The sequence below is a fragment of the Mchenga conophoros genome, linkage group LG2, assembly GCF_057382185.1.
Source record: "Mchenga conophoros isolate Kocher_MC1m ecotype Shallow Benthic linkage group LG2, M_conophoros_male_GT1.1, whole genome shotgun sequence".
In the NCBI taxonomy this organism is placed as follows: domain Eukaryota; kingdom Metazoa; phylum Chordata; class Actinopteri; order Cichliformes; family Cichlidae; genus Mchenga; species Mchenga conophoros.
In genome coordinates this window covers 22,515,744-22,532,599 of record NC_140527.1, presented here as the reverse complement: position 1 = coordinate 22,532,599, position 16,856 = coordinate 22,515,744, and the positions used below count along the sequence as shown (strand labels likewise).

The 16,856-nt window shown below is 41.3% G+C and overlaps 1 protein-coding gene across 2 annotated transcripts in view; it reads left to right on the top strand.

The window, feature by feature from the left end:
• The window catches only part of psd2 (pleckstrin and Sec7 domain containing 2), a 37,530-nt gene extending 22,504 nt beyond the window's left edge, over nt 1-15,026 (top strand). Inside the window, exons 4-15 of one of the 2 annotated variants that reach the window (XM_085288443.1) lie at nt 4,982-5,170; nt 5,596-5,676; nt 6,455-6,582; nt 6,951-7,009; nt 11,745-11,834; nt 12,011-12,054; nt 12,208-12,398; nt 12,493-12,563; nt 12,976-13,133; nt 13,685-13,829; nt 14,069-14,212; nt 14,498-15,026. In XM_085288443.1, coding sequence (XP_085144569.1) covers nt 4,982-5,170; nt 5,596-5,676; nt 6,455-6,582; nt 6,951-7,009; nt 11,745-11,834; nt 12,011-12,054; nt 12,208-12,398; nt 12,493-12,563; nt 12,976-13,133; nt 13,685-13,829; nt 14,069-14,212; nt 14,498-14,728 — 1,531 coding nt within the window. In that variant the 3' untranslated portion in view covers nt 14,729-15,026. The remainder of the gene's footprint in view (nt 1-4,981; nt 5,171-5,595; nt 5,677-6,454; nt 6,583-6,950; nt 7,010-11,744; nt 11,835-12,010; nt 12,055-12,207; nt 12,399-12,492; nt 12,564-12,975; nt 13,134-13,684; nt 13,830-14,068; nt 14,213-14,497) is intronic. The other variant, XM_085288451.1, reaches the window with a different exon arrangement.
• Nucleotides 15,027-16,856: the final 1,830 nt, after the last annotated feature.

Below are 16,856 nucleotides of genomic sequence, written 5' to 3'. Positions count from 1 at the left end.
CCAAGATCCGAGATGTGGAAAGAGGAATATGATGTTCACTTCGACTTTTTGCTGCAACTCCTGTAAGCTTGGCTTTATCTCTCTAAACTCTTTTAAAGCTCTGATCTCCAGATGGGTGGGTACATTAACAATTATGCTGCGTGGCAAAATGGAAATAGTGAGGTAGCTGTGGTGTAAGTTGACCCTGGCGAAAAATTCCCATGATACTAGAATAATATTCATAGAAAGGCATATTTATGGTAGAAAAGAAAAGAAAAAGACAAACCGTATTTTAATCTAATGTGGCACGTGGCTGACGATGTGCTGGACTGGGTTAGCTATTACTTTTCATTTGAATTAAAAAAAAAAACAAATCTGCTGGAATTATTATTATTATTGTTTTAATAATTCACCTATTGCTAGATAGATTATTTGATGTCGTGGGTACAGCAGAGTTCAGTTCAGTATTTAATTGAAGATATGACAGATCATAAGCTGCCAAGTTCAGGTTGATGGGTTTACAGTGGTAGGAAACGAAGAGCCAAAACTAAAAACACCACCCCTCTGATTAAGTGGAAAATGATTAAAAATAAGTCACTTTATCACTAGCTTACTGATCAAGTGATTAATGTCTTAATCAGTTATTGTTGGATTCAGTTCTAGTGATGTATTAAAATATGTAATAAATGGTTTGTAGCCAAAGACCTGATTGCTGTCACCTGCCTGCTTCTTATAAAATCAGTACGGCTGATTTGTTGTAGCAGCCACCAGTGTTATACCCTACGGAAAAGAGCAAATATCAGTAATGTGTGTGATTCTGTTTGTTTATTAATAAACAGTAAAGGCTGCTACTGTCATCGGTTCACTGAACTAATGGTAACGAGTGTTTTTATTCACAGAGGTGCCTTTGTTGTTTGTATTAGGTTCCGTTCTTACATTTGTTTTTAGTTTCATTTTCTGCCAAGACTCAATCTAAAAGTTGAAACAGATGACCTCACTGACACGCTTGCACAACTACACACAGAGCTTTACTTCTACTGCTATACATCACTTTGGCCATAGATCAGTGTAGGCTATATAAAAGCAAAAGAAGAGCCTGTAAAATCACAGAATTTTACAATTTGGTTTACCCCATAATTGGTAATTACACTCATCCAAGATGTATTTAGGACCCTCCGCTTCCTCCCTCATGCACACACCCACACACACACCTTACACAGACACACCTTGTAGCTGTGGGCACGGGTAGTACACAGCTAAAGAGATTAGCATGTGAGTCAGAGACATGTCCTATCATGCTCTGAGTATGACACAGTCACACAGACACGAGCGCAGACTGAGTGGCGGTCACACTGACTGAATAAGACTGGCCTGGGGATACAAAATTGTGCCTTCACATAGACTAATAGCTTTGCTGTGTGCCACTTGGCCCTCAGTAACTCTGAGTGTCTTTTTCACAAAAGACCTGCACTAGATAGCTGACACTTAATACTGTGTCCCTCTCACTAATATTTTGTGTTTGTGTGCCAGAGACCGTTGCACGGGAGGGAGACTGGCATCGTTTTAGCAATTTAGCCCCACGACTGATATGAGTTTTGAATGATTTATAAGGACGTTCTGAATGCAGTGAATTAATATGATCAGACAAGCGAAAGCACATTCACTGCTAACACCAGGCTGGATATTGTTTTAATGGTCTGGCACACTCATTTTATTAGGTGTATATCAACATGTTTGCCTGTTGTTATGAATTTTTTCCCTTCATCTAATTGTTTGTGTCTCAAGTAACTAAGCTTTTGTGGGTGAGAGTTGTGTATTGATGAGGAGCTGGCTATGGGGTAGCTGTGCAGGAAGCATTTTAATCGCATCCCTAAACCAGATCTGATGGCCCCTTTTCCACTTCAAAGAGCAGCTAGTTTTACTCCTCCCGGAAACTCCCCACCCTGTCCCCAAGGCTGAGCCTTTGCACGCTGTCAGTGGCCATTTTCTGCTGGCTTTATCTGCAATCTCGTTGTCATTCTTGGAAGTGATGCTTTGCTACGATAAGTTGGAGAAGTTTGTATGACCCAACTCTTGGTGGTTAAGAAGTTTATGTATCCTGTGACTCTGGGTACTCTGTTTATGGGGGTAATAGTCTGTTGCTACCAAGGCAAATTGGCCCCAGCAGATCAAGGGCCAGATGATGATTCTATGAGATTAATGAATCAGCCAAGACATGAAAGTGGATCCTTGCCTGGAGCAGGGAAATCAGAGTCCTTTGTGGTACTGAGCTGTATGGGTGTAGCACACAGTCAGCTAAAGTGCGTGAAGTCAGGGGACTGAGTCTTAGCTATGGAAACTAGTCATTTGTGATTTCGCCTGTAGCTTTGGATTTTTGTCCACTTTCATTCTTCTTCCTGTAGCGTGGGACACTTAGCTTCCGCTGTATCCATAGTAACCAACTAATCCTTTACGACAGCAGTGCCTAATGTATTGAATTTACGAGGGTAATGAAATTGGGCTGATCACATTATGCAAAGACATCTGAATCATCTGTTGGGGCTGCTGGCGGCGCATCACGGATGCAGAGACCAGAGACCAGCAGGAAATGAAGAAATGCTGCTGAGACTGACGGAGGTGAATGCGTGTACCTCATTTGTCATCAGGATGCTGGTAAACATGCGAGTGGTGTATCATTTCCATTTGCTTTTTTTTTTTTTCTTTTGTCATGGATGGGCGTTATGCTGTCTTTTAACCAATACTTTGCCTGTGGGGTCTGGATGGAGCAAGTGTCTTACAGACGTGCACATCACATGTGGAGAAATGTCAAGTCTCTATCGACACACAGAAGTCACAGAAATGACTTGGAATCAAAAACAATCCTCACTGTTTATTAAGATGCCAGTAAAAAGGCTACACAGCTTCCCACTGATTGACTCTGGCGTGCATAACAGTGTGCAAAGTATGTAGTGCAGTGCAGCACAGTGGATATAACATCAGTCAAGCTGCCACAGTAAGTCATAAATACATAAGCAGGGCACTAATTAATACTCTGCATTGATTATCTATGCTGTCTTTACAACAGTTTAACAGCCACAGAGCATGTGGGGCCTTTTGTTTGAATAAACAGACTGTTAAACTCTCCTTCAGCCCCCAGTAGCCTTCATCACAGCCTGCAGTAATGCCCTTATTTATTAAAGGTTGCCAACTGTAGCATGAGACTCAGCCTAGCTGTCATGGTGCTACTCAGAAGTTATGTAGTGTCTTCTGTGACTGAAAGCCTCAGAAACCTGCTGATGTCCTCAGGGTAAAACTCTGTAACGCCAAATCCTGTTTTACAAGCTGGACAGTGCAGTGTTTGAAATATGTCTGCGTTTGCCAGACAGGGAGGGTCTGATGAAAGATGCTTTTAAGTTTCATTTTGCAAAATGTATAATTTAGTGTCTTTCTGAAGCATGACCCATACTAGTGATTAAAAAGTCAGAACATCAGCTCCTGCTGCTGTGTCAGTTTTTTAAAATCATTTTGTTGCAACATGATGGTTAAGCAAGTTAGCACTGTTTACCCACAGCAAGAAGGTCCTATGTCTCAACCTGTGCATGGGCCTTCTCTGTTCAGTCTGTCAGCTCTGGGTTCCCCTGCAATCAAAAACATGTTAGGTTAATCATAGGTTAATGTTTCTGTGTTGGCCAGGAAGCTCTTGCCTAAGAGATTCTAAATCTGAAGAGCTCCATTTCCTGGTTATATAAAAGGTATATAAAGATTAAAAGTTTTTACTTCCCCCAATTTAATGTACAGTGCTAAATCACTAGGCTAAAAGCTTTTATGCCCGTCCACCCCTGTCAAATGTATTCCATTTATATCGATGCCCTGGACAATACATGTGGAACTTCTAATAAATTGAATGAAGTTGACTTTATTCATATAAACATCAAATTTGTGTTAGATCACTAGGATCAGAGCATGAATGATATTTATGCAGCTTTAGGCCTGTTGAGCATGCTTTCCCCTGCAGTGGTTTTACATCCTTCTACTTAGGCTTTTACTGGCTGAAAGTATGATTCATTTATTTATTTATTTATTTAGTTTATGTTTAAGCATAAGCTTAAATGAGTAACTCACTTGGGTGAAATAGAAAAGAGCTTAATAATCAGTTCAGGCTGCTTATAAAATGGTATATTCCAGCAACGGTTAACACATTTCAGTTTGAAACATTACCATGTATTGTTACCATGGTGCATAGTGTTGGAAATCTGTCATCGATTCAGCCTGTGCAAGTTATTACTTTACGCTGAAAACAGCACGTTCTGTCGTGTTCTCAACACTCACTTTATCTGTTCTTCACCTTTATTACTCCTGCAGGGGTGACTAAGTGCATTCTGTTTTTGGCATAAACTCCTTGTTTCATACTCTCACACAGACTCATTCACAGCTGGAATAGACATTTGACTGATAGACAAGGAGGTTGCAAAGGGCGTTTAACTAGCACATTTGGGTGTTTGGGGAAAGCTACCATCGAGGCCAGGGAAGGAGCATTACTTGGTCACTTCTGAGAAGCTTACTTTACTAACTTCCCAGCTGCATTTTCCCAAAATAGAAGGGTAGAATTAAAGGGTTTTCTTTATGTTATAGCCCTTTAATATAGCCCTTTAATTCTAATTATCTTAGTGGTCCACGGTCTGAGATTAGTGGGGCTTTTTAGAGGAGATTGGGGCAGGTGAAAGCAGCTTCAGCTGTATAATCAGCCATCATATCCACTGCATCAAAGTAGGACATTAAGTGACAGTGAAAGTGGGTCACTGCCATAACAAGTCATTTGAACCTCATTTGACTTGTTTTTCTGTGCATGTGAGCATATGTTTATGTAATTGAGTTTTATGCTTCACAGTTGAGCTTTTTCTGTTTAGCTGTGAGTGAGTGGGTGTCCATAATGGGCATGCGTTCCATTCATTACCCTGGGTACCTGCTTGTGTGTGCGACTGTGTGTTTGTTTTTACATGTGTGTGTGTGTTCTCCTCCTCAGCGATGCCAACCTCACAGACGGGCTGTCTGACTCAGATGAGTGTGATTTGGGCAGTCTGGAACACGGGAGCACGGATACTCTGGCCAATGGCTGCCGAGCTGACTGTGAGGCTGCGAAGAGGCTTGCCAAGCGCCTCTATCACCTCGAGGGCTTCAAACGCTGCGATGTGGCCAGACACCTGGGCAAGAAGTGAGCATGCATACAGACAGTTAACACAGGCACACACACTCTGGTGTGATGGTCCAATACAGGGAGGTTTGTGGGCTTGCCACAAGTGTTCCATATCCACGAGACACAAAGATGATGGATGTAAAAATCAAACAAACAAACAAACAAAACAGAAAAAAGTTTCATTAAACACTCCTCAATGTGTGTTCATATCTGAATGTGTATCCATTATCTATAAATATTTCCCAGTAGGCACACAAAAATAAGGGCGCAACAAGTCAGGTTTTAACTGTTTTGTTGGTAAATATAACTGTATTGTAATTTGAAATAAAATATAATGAAGTTCCGTTTAATCACAGGGGAGTTACACCCTTAGTCGTGGCTGTAACATAGTGTTATCAAACATTTATATAACATTTGTTGATGTGCTTTCTGTCTCCCTGCAGTAATGAGTTCAGCCAGATGGTGGCATCAGAGTACCTGAGCTTCTTTGATTTCTCTGGCTTGTCGCTGGATCGCGCCCTGAGGTAATGCCCACTCAGCACTGGCAGGTGATGAATGTGTGATGGTAGAGCTATTAGTGCATGCACCTAGGCTGTGTGTGTTCTTCACATTCCCTCTTCACAACACATTAGCTTTGTGTTAATCAAGCTGTCGTGCTCAGTACAGTTAGCTGGTGTAGCTGACAGCTGCAGAGTACATCACGGTCTTGTATCTGACATGTTGCTGTCTCAGACTGCTGCCTTCAGTGCAGGACTTTCAGTTGAGTGAACAATGCTGATGAAAAGTGACATCCTGCATTCATTTTGGTACTGTTGGGATCTTTACATATTCTGGATCTTCAAAGTACATTCAGCCAAAGTGATGAATTCTGAAAAAAAATTTTTTAGATGCATCATCTGTATCTAAATCTGAAAAAAAGATGTCAGCTACCAAGATGGCTTCCCTAGAATAATAACTTTTTTTTTTTTTTGCCTGTCCCGTTTGGCTCTTTTGCCATCAGAATTGTTGTCTAAAGGCAAAGAAAGATGCCCAATAACTTTAAATTTAGCACAGTTAACAAAAACAGAAAATGCTCAGATCTGTGATAATAATATGCTTTTGTTGTTTAACAAAAGTGTCAGTTGACAAATCAATCAATGATTTTGACACTGATCCCCTCTGATTTATTTACAGTTTAGATGTGGAACCTGTACCATACTGCACTATGCCACAATGACCTGAGTTTTAAAAAGCAGGACTAACTGTTGAAGTTTTGGGTTTTTTTTGAGAAAAATGTTTCATAAGGTTGTTCATGTGTGGCAGGAACTTCTTAAAGGCCTTTCCACTGATGGGCGAAACCCAGGAGAGAGAGCGGGTCCTTGTCCATTTCTCCAGACGCTATTGCCACTGTAACCCCCAGACACCCACCTCTGAAGGTCAGAGCTGTGAAGGTGATGATAAAGATAATCAAGGGTAACAGTATTATAATCAGAAAGTGAAAAAAGACAAAAAAAAAATGGCTGTTGTTGGTGTCCATGTAGAAAACAGTTGACTAAATGTCCATGGCCCATAGTTTTGCATTGCAGTGATGAAGCTGGTGCATTTCAATTCTTAAAATGTAACTATTGCAAATCACTTTATAGCACCAGATGATATTATTTGAGTGTGTAGATATATTTTGTGCAGCACTGCAGACGTGTGCTGAAAAACTGTATGTACATTGATTTTGTACACTATTGTTTTTATATGAGTGTGTGTGCTTGGAAAGAAGTGGTGTGACATTTAGCGGACCTCAGCCATGTGTACTGTCCCTTTACAGATGGAGCCCACACATTGACCTGCGCCCTCATGCTGCTCAACACAGATCTGCATGGACATGTATGTATTGTATTTCTCTGACATTCTGATTCCCAGAATTAACAACCTTTCATTTGTCTAAATCACTCTTCATGTGACTTCATATTGCTATAGAAAGCCCACCTGTGAGGTCTGCTATCTACCTGTTGTTTTTGCAAGCTTAGCTTTAACAAAATGTTGGTTAGTTGTTCAGTCCCATCAGAACAAGGAACGCTAACTAAAGTGTTACTGGTTTGTTGCTGCTGCCCTAGAACACTGACTACAGTGACCCTGACACTAATGAATGCATCAAAGCAGAGGTGTGGACTCGAGTCACATGACTTGGACTCGAGTCAGACTCGAGTCATTAATTTTATGACTTTAGACTTGACTTGAAAAAATGTTCTAAGACTTGTGACTTGACTTGGACTTTTATACCAATGACTTGGGACTTGAATTGGACTTGAACCGGTTTACTTGAAAAGACTTGATATTTCACCTAGAGCTGGGCGATAGAACGATAACGATATGTATCGCGATATAACTTTTACTCGATAGAGAAATTAAGCTATCGCGATAGACCTCGCCGCTCTTGTCCTCAAAGAAAAAAAAAAAAAGGTCAGCCAATCCAAATTAAGTAGCGCAGAGCCGAACCAATCACAGCCGCAGCGTCACGTCGCGTGGCTTGTTACGTACAGCACAAGTGCCAAGCCGCACGTGTGTTTGTTTGGGAAGCAGTCAGCGGGTAATGGAGGAAATGAGTGTGCCGACTAGAAAAATCAACCGAGCGTGACCGAAGAGAAAACAGATGATGGTTCCAATGCCGGAGAGATTGTCAAACGGAAGAGCCATAGAAGTTCCGTAGTGTGAAGGTATTTCGGCTATTTCAAGTCTGACAAAAAACAGAGTAGCGTGCACTGTAAATTGTGCCGAAAGCAAGTCTGGAAATACAATAAACTGGAGCATGCGTCACACTGTGCGCCACGTTATTGTTTCGGTGAAATGAATTTCTACAATACTGTTACTGTTAATTCTACTCTCTGCAGTGTTTAAATGCTTACATATACACACAGTTACTGTCCCTCCACACATACGACTCGGTTCTGCTTCTATGCCCCAGCTTTGTTTACTTTTTCCCACCGAGGCTTCTAGACTTCTGATTGGCCAACATTTCGGCACGGTTAGGAATCTAGCGCCACCTGCTGCTTTGGCATGTTCATAGCAGCGTTTTCCTTCATTTCTGCCTTTATGTGTGGACGGGATTATTTTTTTTTAAAACGAAAACGGAAAATCTCAGTTTTCAAAAACACCCGTGTACGTGTGGACGTAGCCTCAGTCTCTGACTGGAAGCGCTAATTCGTCATTCGGCTTTTGTCAGACTAAAGTAACTGTTAAAAGTGTTTGAAAAGCTCAGCTATACAACAAGGAGAGATTGAGAATTTCCTTTTAGTTCTCAGTTTATTTGATATTGATAAAAGTTAGTCAGTTTTGTCTGTTCTTCTGTAAAACAAACTAAGATTTATTTTTAGAATTAATATTTTGTTTCTAAGTGGAATTGACAATTTAGTCTGTTTCGTTTGTTCTATTTTGAAACTTAAACGCTTTAGCGGCTGCCTTTTGTGTAGTTTGCAATATTTGCCTTTATTTATCTGAAAAAGTCTCATGTTCCTTAAGTACATCTACTCTGTTGAACTTATTATGGGAAATAAATATTTAAATAAAAACAAGCTGCTGATTATTTCACATTTTACTTGTGAGCAACGGCACATTTAAATCTTACAAATATAGTTATTTGGCTTATATCGTGATAGATATCGTTATCGCCTGAAATGAAAAAAACATATCGTGATATGAAAAAATCTCATATCGCCCAGCTCTAATTTCACCCCAAATATAAAATTTAACACGCATATTATATAGAGATTGAAAATGTGACGTCATTCACGGGTAGAACCGCAAAGGATTCTGGGAACTCGTGGCAAGAAGTACTAGCGCACGCAGGCTTTCAATTAAAATCAGTCACACAGCGATAAAAAGAAACACAAAAATGTCAAGAAGCTGTTGTATTATTAACTGCAATAGCCGGTCGCATGACAGCCACGGGAAGCCGACGGGTAAAGAGATCGGTTGTTATCGGATTACGACGTTTAAGAGAAATTGTTCGAGCCATGTTTCCGAAGTGACAAACAGGCGACGGATGGCCTGGATTGCAGCCATTCAAAGATCAAATATAACGTCCCAGAACACTCCAGCTCACAGGTTAGTCTGCTCCAAGCATTTCCACAAAGGTCAGTCTGCTGTTGTAGTTAATACGTCATTTTCATAACATAATTGGTGATATAGGTTACAAGCAAGTCTGGCGCTGAACAGAAATTGTCGCGCTATGCTCCTTTGTTTATTGTGCATAAATAGTGAATTGTCCTGACACAATATTGCGTTTCGCTTCTGTTATTATGGTACATTGACAAAAACATATGCTTTTATTCACAGGATAAAACAGGTTTTTTGTATCACTAATTGTCCAGTACGATTACAGCATACAATATTGTTGTCACTGCTACATTTCTGTGATGCTACCAGAAATTATTTCCACTACTAATTAATTACCATTGAGCTCAAAGGTCCTATTAATAAACGGTTAACGAATGTGTATTTATGACGACGATTTGTGAGACTGGTAAACTTATGATACGTACGATGGTCTTTCGTTCTACACGGTGCGTTTCAAGGTCCTGTACCCATCTGTCGGTAAACTGTACCTGGGCTTGTTGCAGTGACCGGAAGTTACTAAACTTCATGAGTGTATGCACTCACTCCAAGAACCGTATGATTATAAATATGCATATAAATATGCTACGATGAGATAGCTGACTTCATCTAACTAGCAAATGTTTTCCAGGCTACGTTGGTGATGCAGTTTTTTTTTAATGTGTATGATATTTTTGACATGCGATTTTAAAGCCGGTCCTACAACCGCATCCAAGAATAACATGCAGCTTATCTCAGAACTGTCGGTGAAAATTATTCTTGGAGCTAGGTTTAATTGAGCTGCATTTTAAAGAGGTGCAATTTCACAATTTGTGTATATTTTCTAAGTTCACTATTTTGTCATGTGTTGAGAAAAACACAGATTAAAAAATTACATGGTCTAATATTTACATTTAGCATATAACTGCAACATTATTTTTTTCGTTTTTTTTAATGACTCGAAAGGACTTGAAATTCAAAATTTCAGACTTGTGACTTGACTCGGACTTTTACACCAGTGACTTGAGACTCGACTCTGACTTGCCTGACATTACTTGAGACTTGACTTGAGACTTGAGGATAAAGACTTGAGACTTACTTGAGACTTGCAAAACAATGACTTGGTCCCACCTCTGCATCAAAGTTAGATAAACTAGCTGACGTTCGCTAAATAGCTTTCACATTTGCTTTGACAGTGAAAGATTTCTTGTCCTTCACCTCCCAAAGGCAGTATTATCGACCCATCCAGATCAAAGCTATATGTAATTATCAGTGAAAGGTGATTTTCAGGAAGATACAAACATAGCCAAAGTGGACCTCCGGCAGGGACTTTTTTTAAAATGAGTCTGGAGTCCCCAAAACATGTAGGTTGTTGACTTGCCTCACAGGACTGAAAACTGAATTAGACAACAGAGTGTAAATACAGGCCTTTGTCAGCAATGCCATGTCTTTATCTATGTCCTCTTTTAGGTATAGTTCTTCTTCTTTCCCTTCTCTTTCTGTGCTTTTGTCCCAGCTTCTCTCTCCCCTCCCCGGCCTAGTTTCTGACCTGTTTCTGTCTCTCCTCTCCTCCTGTAGTCTCGTCTGTTCCCTTCTAAAAACAGGGACACTGTGGTCTTCATAACATGATCCATCATAGGCTTTTTGCTTTGCTTTTCTTCACCCTCCTGCTAATAGTAGTTTTACTTAATAGGCCTTCTCTAATTAAAATCCTCTCTTTTCTCAATCTCTTTCCCTCCTTTTCAAATCCATCCTCTGCTAACCATATCTGGTCCCCTGGTCTCTCTCTGCCCCTGCAGGTGGTAAGTATACGTACAGTACTAACACTCATCTCGTTCACAAATGCTCCTCCTTTTGTCAGCTGACAATAGAATTGAAGTCATATTTTTAAAATGTAGGTTTTTAAATACTTTCGTTCAGTGAGACAAAAGTATTTAAATACCTAAGTTTGGTTGGTATTTATGCTGCTTAAATGAAAACTGATCATTCAGTGAAGTTGTAAGAGTATTATCTTCTTGTGACCATTAGTGGATCATACCAGTAAAGAGAGAATAAAACATTTTCCACTGCCTGTCAGATCACATCCTGATTAATTTCTGTTTTCGCTGGAAAAGGGAACTGGGCTGTCTTGCCTGCTATGTAGCCTCCCTGGAGGAATGTGTGAATCACATCAGTTTCAGATCAGTTTTATTTCCACTTCTGTGTCTATTCAGGTTAGAAACATCTCCCTTCTAATCATGAGGCATCGTGATTAGAGGTCAAAACGCTGGTAAAAGGTGTGCTTGATATGTTCTAATATAGGCACTACCACTGCGGTAGTACCTCAGCTGTATAACACTGCCACCCAGTGGACAGAATCTAATCTGCATCGACATTGGAGTCGATAAAACTCGGTGTAAAGCACCAGTTTCTTTAAAATAATAATAATATATTTTAAAAAAATCTTTTCATACACATGCCCCCCCAAAAAATCATTAAATTGTTGTTTGTTCATTTCTCTCTGTCTCTTGGTGTGTTCTCCTCTCCTCAGAACATTGGGAAGAAGATGTCCTGTCAGCAGTTTATCAGTAATCTAGAAGGTCTCAACAACAGCAAAGACTTTCCCAAAGATTTATTAAAGGTACAGATCTCGTCCTGAAGTAGCACAGCAACAGGAGACTGAGTCAGCTTGATTGTTATTTATTCATTTATTCTCAGCCACAGACTAAAGTTTGTGTTGTCATTCCAACCCAGTAGTCTATTTTTTTTTTTTTTAAAGAAAATGTTCACAAGTCCCCTCTTTTGTTGCCTGCACAGGTTTTGTATAACTCGATCAAGAACGAGAAGCTTGAGTGGGCAGTGTGAGTATGTGTTCTGTGCCCATCAAAAGGATAAGTATTTGTAGTATGCAAGTTTTTTGAAGTAAGTGCACTTGAATACATTTCAATGTGTGTGTGTGTGTGTGTGTGTGTGTGTGTGTGTGTGTGTGTGTGTGTGTGTGTGTGTGTGTGCAGTGAGGAGGAGGAGCTGAGGAAGAGTCTGTCAGAACTGGTGGAGGAGCAATGTGAGGGCGGGAGTAAACGTGTTGCTAGGGTAACGGACGGCAGTAACCCTTTCATTGCCATTCCCATTCTCCTAAATGCCGTCACCTACAAGCATGGCGTGCTGACCCGGAAAAGCCACGCCGACATGGATGGCAAACGCAGTGAGTACACACATTTTTGACTCAAGTTAGCAAATCCTTTATGATAAAGAAAAATAGTAATAAAGCAAGAGCTTTTTTGTGTTTTTTCTCCTAGCTCCAAGGGGTCGCCGAGGATGGAAGAAGTTCTATGCAGTTCTGAAAGGGATGATCTTATATCTCCAGAAGGTACCGCATCTCGTCCTCTGCTCTGTTACCATAGAAACACACTGCTGTCACTGCAGTGGTGGATGCTGTGAGCTTCTGTGCTCTGTGTGTGTGTGTGTGTGTGTGTGTGTGTGTGTGTGTGTGTGTGTGTGTGTGTGTGCCAGAAAGGGAGGGTGATAGAAAAGGCAATTACAGAGGAAATGAGGCTGGTCTGTGTAAGTGTGTGTTTGTCTCCCCCTGCTGGCAGGAAGACTTTACTAACAGCCCATAAGGTTAAATGAATTAGCTTCTATTTCTTGTCATCGGGGTAATATTTTTAATTTCAGGTGATAGTATGTATAAGGTGATGTTACTCTGGTGTCAACCTGAATGTAGTGATCTGGACACCATCGATACGTGCAACAGTTTCCTTTTATTCTTGTTACTTACCCAGGATGAGTACAAGCCAGATACCGACATTTCAGAGGTAGACCTGAAGAACGCAGTGCGAATCCACCACGCTTTAGCTACTCGTGCCACCGACTACAGCAAGAGAGCCTACGTACTGAAGCTCAAAACCTCAGACTGGAGAGTCTTTCTGCTGCAGGCACCGTAAGTTATCTGTCCTTAAACAGTAAAATTTTAGGTTTCGAAATTTTACAACTTTTTTTTTTCAAGTTTTAATTTTGCATTATTTTTGATGAAACCATGTTACTTCGGTTTGAGAATGAATGTTTTAAGAGGATACGCAGGTGTAGAGGAGAAGGGTGTGTGGTGCATAATGATCTATGAATAATCTGTAAATAGCCCTGCTCTTAAGAAGAATTTCTGTGGTGGTTTAAGGTGCTAAAAAAGGAGTACCTACTAATAATCCGATAATGGAAGGCACTATCTCTCATTTGATATTCAGCATGCCTCAAAACACTGATTACACTATTATTGTGTCGAATGACTTCAGAACTGTTTCTGTGTTGGATTTGTCATTTAGATTTGAAATCTTAAAAGCTTTCAATTGAAAATGTAGGTGTGTAGTATAACTAGTTGGATGTTTGATATGATTTTAATTGCTCGGTTGCTGTCATCATTTTCCTGCTAAAATGAAACATACCACCATTAAAACTTGAATGAATTGGTTCTCTGTCTTTGTTTCTGTCTCTCTCCAGGAGTGAGGAGGAGATGATGTCTTGGATCTTCCGGATTAACCTGGTGGCGGCGCTGTTTTCTGCCCCAGCCTTCCCTGCTGCTATCGGCTCCATGAAGAAATTCTGTCGGCCCATCCTGCCGTCCTCATCCACCCGACTGAACCAGGTCCGCACTCAAGCACATGCACAGATGGTGGCACGCATTAGAAACACGAACTTCCTTCTCTTGCATCCCACAAGAAACATTATACACCAATGTCAGCATTCAGCATCCAGTACTAATTGCATATACCACACAGTCTATTTCAGCAGCATGCACAGTTTACATATGCTATTTGTATCTGCTTACATCTGATTGGCTGTTTTGGGGTCCTCTGGCATCTGTTTGCGCTGTGATTGGTGCAGGAGGACCAGCTGCTGAGTCACGAGAACAAGCTGAAGCAGATGAGCCTGGAGCTGGAAGAACACCGGAAAAATCTGCCCTCAGCTGACCCAAAAAGCAGAGAGTGGGAGGAGTACCGGCTCAAAGAGCACTACCTCGCATACGAGGTAAATTCTTTGTGTTGCTTTTTGTTAATTTCTCTGCTTTTAATTTTCTTTTTTTAACTGATAAACAGCTAATAGACCACGAATTATGACAGAGGAACATGTCTGCTGTATTATTTTTAGAGTCAAGGGTCACTTTATTTACCCTTGGTATTAAAAGCTAGGGTAGACAACCTGTTTTTTGGCAAATTGTGTTATTGGTCTCTTCTGTTTGACTCTTGATTAATTGTCCTTTGGTCTTTTTGTCTTCAAAAACACATCTCTCCTTCCACGCCCCTCTCTGAGCAGAAGACTCGGTATGAGACATACATCAGCCTCCTGCAGGCTAAAATACGCACAGAGACGGATGACCTTGAGAAGATTGAGGCCAGCGTGATGGGCGGCCTGATCATGGAGGGCGGTCTGGCCGGCCGAGAGTGCCACCTCCGCAAGACACAGTCCTCGCCGTCCATCAGTCAGGCGCACGGTGGCCTGAACGGGAGGGCAACTGGATGCGACATCCCAGGAAAGAGGAGCTGAGGAAAGAAGACCAAATGCCACAGCCCTCAAAGCAGCATCTCTTCAAGCCAAACTAGTTAAATCCTACAAGTCCTTCTCGGATTTGCTGTTAGCATTTTATTTATTGTGCTCCATTCTTTAGTAAGCCATCACTATCCTTCCCAGAATTTATCAACCGTGATGATAAGTTCCTGTAATGAGCAATAGATAAGAAGAGCGTGCGCTTGATACCCCACCACAAGCGACCCTGCCAAACCTCAGTTCTTTTAACTTTTGTTATTGCACATTACAGCGATCATAACTGTGATCACTATTTATAGCAGCATCGTCAGTATTAATTTTTGAACTCAGAGTGAAGAGTTGTCTTTAGTTGAAATGTGTTTTTTAGTTGTGAGCTGCAGTAGTTTATAACCTGTCGATATAAGACTGCACAGACACAGACTGGTTTCCTTTGCCTTGCTCCGCAGCTTGGGAGTCAAGCAGTGATTGAGATGGACATAGTACAGATGGTACTACTGTAGCATTTTGGCTTTACTTCAACTTGCGTTTACACACTCGGCCACTCACAAGACTGTGTGCTTTATGGACCTACAATATTGTTGGAGAATGGTGTCTGAAGATGCAACATATCTGTCCCGGAGATATAGGAACTCGGAGAAGAACTCAGGAGGATCAGATTCCTGTATAGCATATTTATTTATTTATTTAACCTTTATTCACCCCAGCAAGGGTTCCCCTCTCAACATTCACACATTTACATGCATTCACATGAGAGCAGGAGCTGCCAAGAGGAACCATAGTTTAAACTGTTCACTGAGCTGCTCCACCGGAGGAACTGGAGGTTGAGTGCCTTACTCAAGGGCACCTCGGCACTAGCTGTTGAGGGATTTAAAGAATACTGTTACTTGTCAGAGATCAAACATGTGTTCCTGTGATTTTTGAGCTGCCGCTTCCCCCCTCTAATACTAACCTGTGTTTAACTGTATGTTTCTGGAGAGGGCAAAAGCACTGTGCCATGTTATCCACTTACTGCTCTTTCTGTACCATGACTGAGTAAACTGAGCTGCCAGAACTCATATGTAACAATATATGGTTGGGCGTGAGGTTTCTGAAGACTGAAGGGCTGAACAGGAAAGTGTGGGTGGGCTGGTGTGTGCACATGCATGTGTGTGTACGCGTGTGCATTGGCGTGCTTTTGAAAGTGGCTCCAGTTAAGAATTTGAACTTGTAGGCGACAGGAAGAAGTAAATATAGCAGGGTCATGTTATTTGTATAAAGATTTTGTTGAGCACATTGAGAGAAAACAAGCCGACGGCCTTATGCTGAATAGCACTGCCGGCACAGTCAGGCCTGGATCTCTCAAAAGCATCTTCAGGACAAAGCCAGCCACGTGATAAAACGTGTTTTTAAGTCTGACTGATCTCTGCTCTGATTTATAACATGCTACATGGACCTATCGCAGCGTCGTTTGCCCTGTTATAATTTTGGGAATTTGACTTTCTGTTGCCAAGCTTCTTATTAGATGAAGATGTTTTTAGGAAAGCAGGCCCTGACCGATTTCAGATGGAGGCTGGCTGACAGCAGAGCATAGCAGCAGGACTGCTCTAGCGTAGTGGGCTAAAGTCAGGTAGGCTGACAGCATGCTGGATAGGAGAGGGGAACGGCGGCAAAACAACTCCACCAGCAAAGTAGCCATCAAAACACCCTCCACATGGGTGAGAAGGAGCTGATGGAGGAGAGACTTGTTTTCTTAGAAGAGACTGGTTTGGTTTACTTAGTACGACCGTCTCTGCCAGCCAAGAACAGGCAAAATGGACATCCAGCACACATTACTCCAAATTGAGGAAAACAACATAATGAGGCCGATTCTTCTGGAAGGAGGACTTGTGTAAGGTTGTGGGAAAAGGACATATGGTGGTATCGCTCTCTGTGAGCACCTCGATTGATCCTATATCCCCCAAACACACACACACACATACACACGTTCTCTTTCTGTGTGATTTGTTATGTAATGACACAACTGTAGATCAGTGAGTTCAGCGCCCCCCTCACACAAACACAGTGTGACTCAGAAGCATGTAGACATAACCAGGGTTGCGGATATTGATGGGAGGAACAATTATATCTTTGGCTCCGGACACATTGCTTC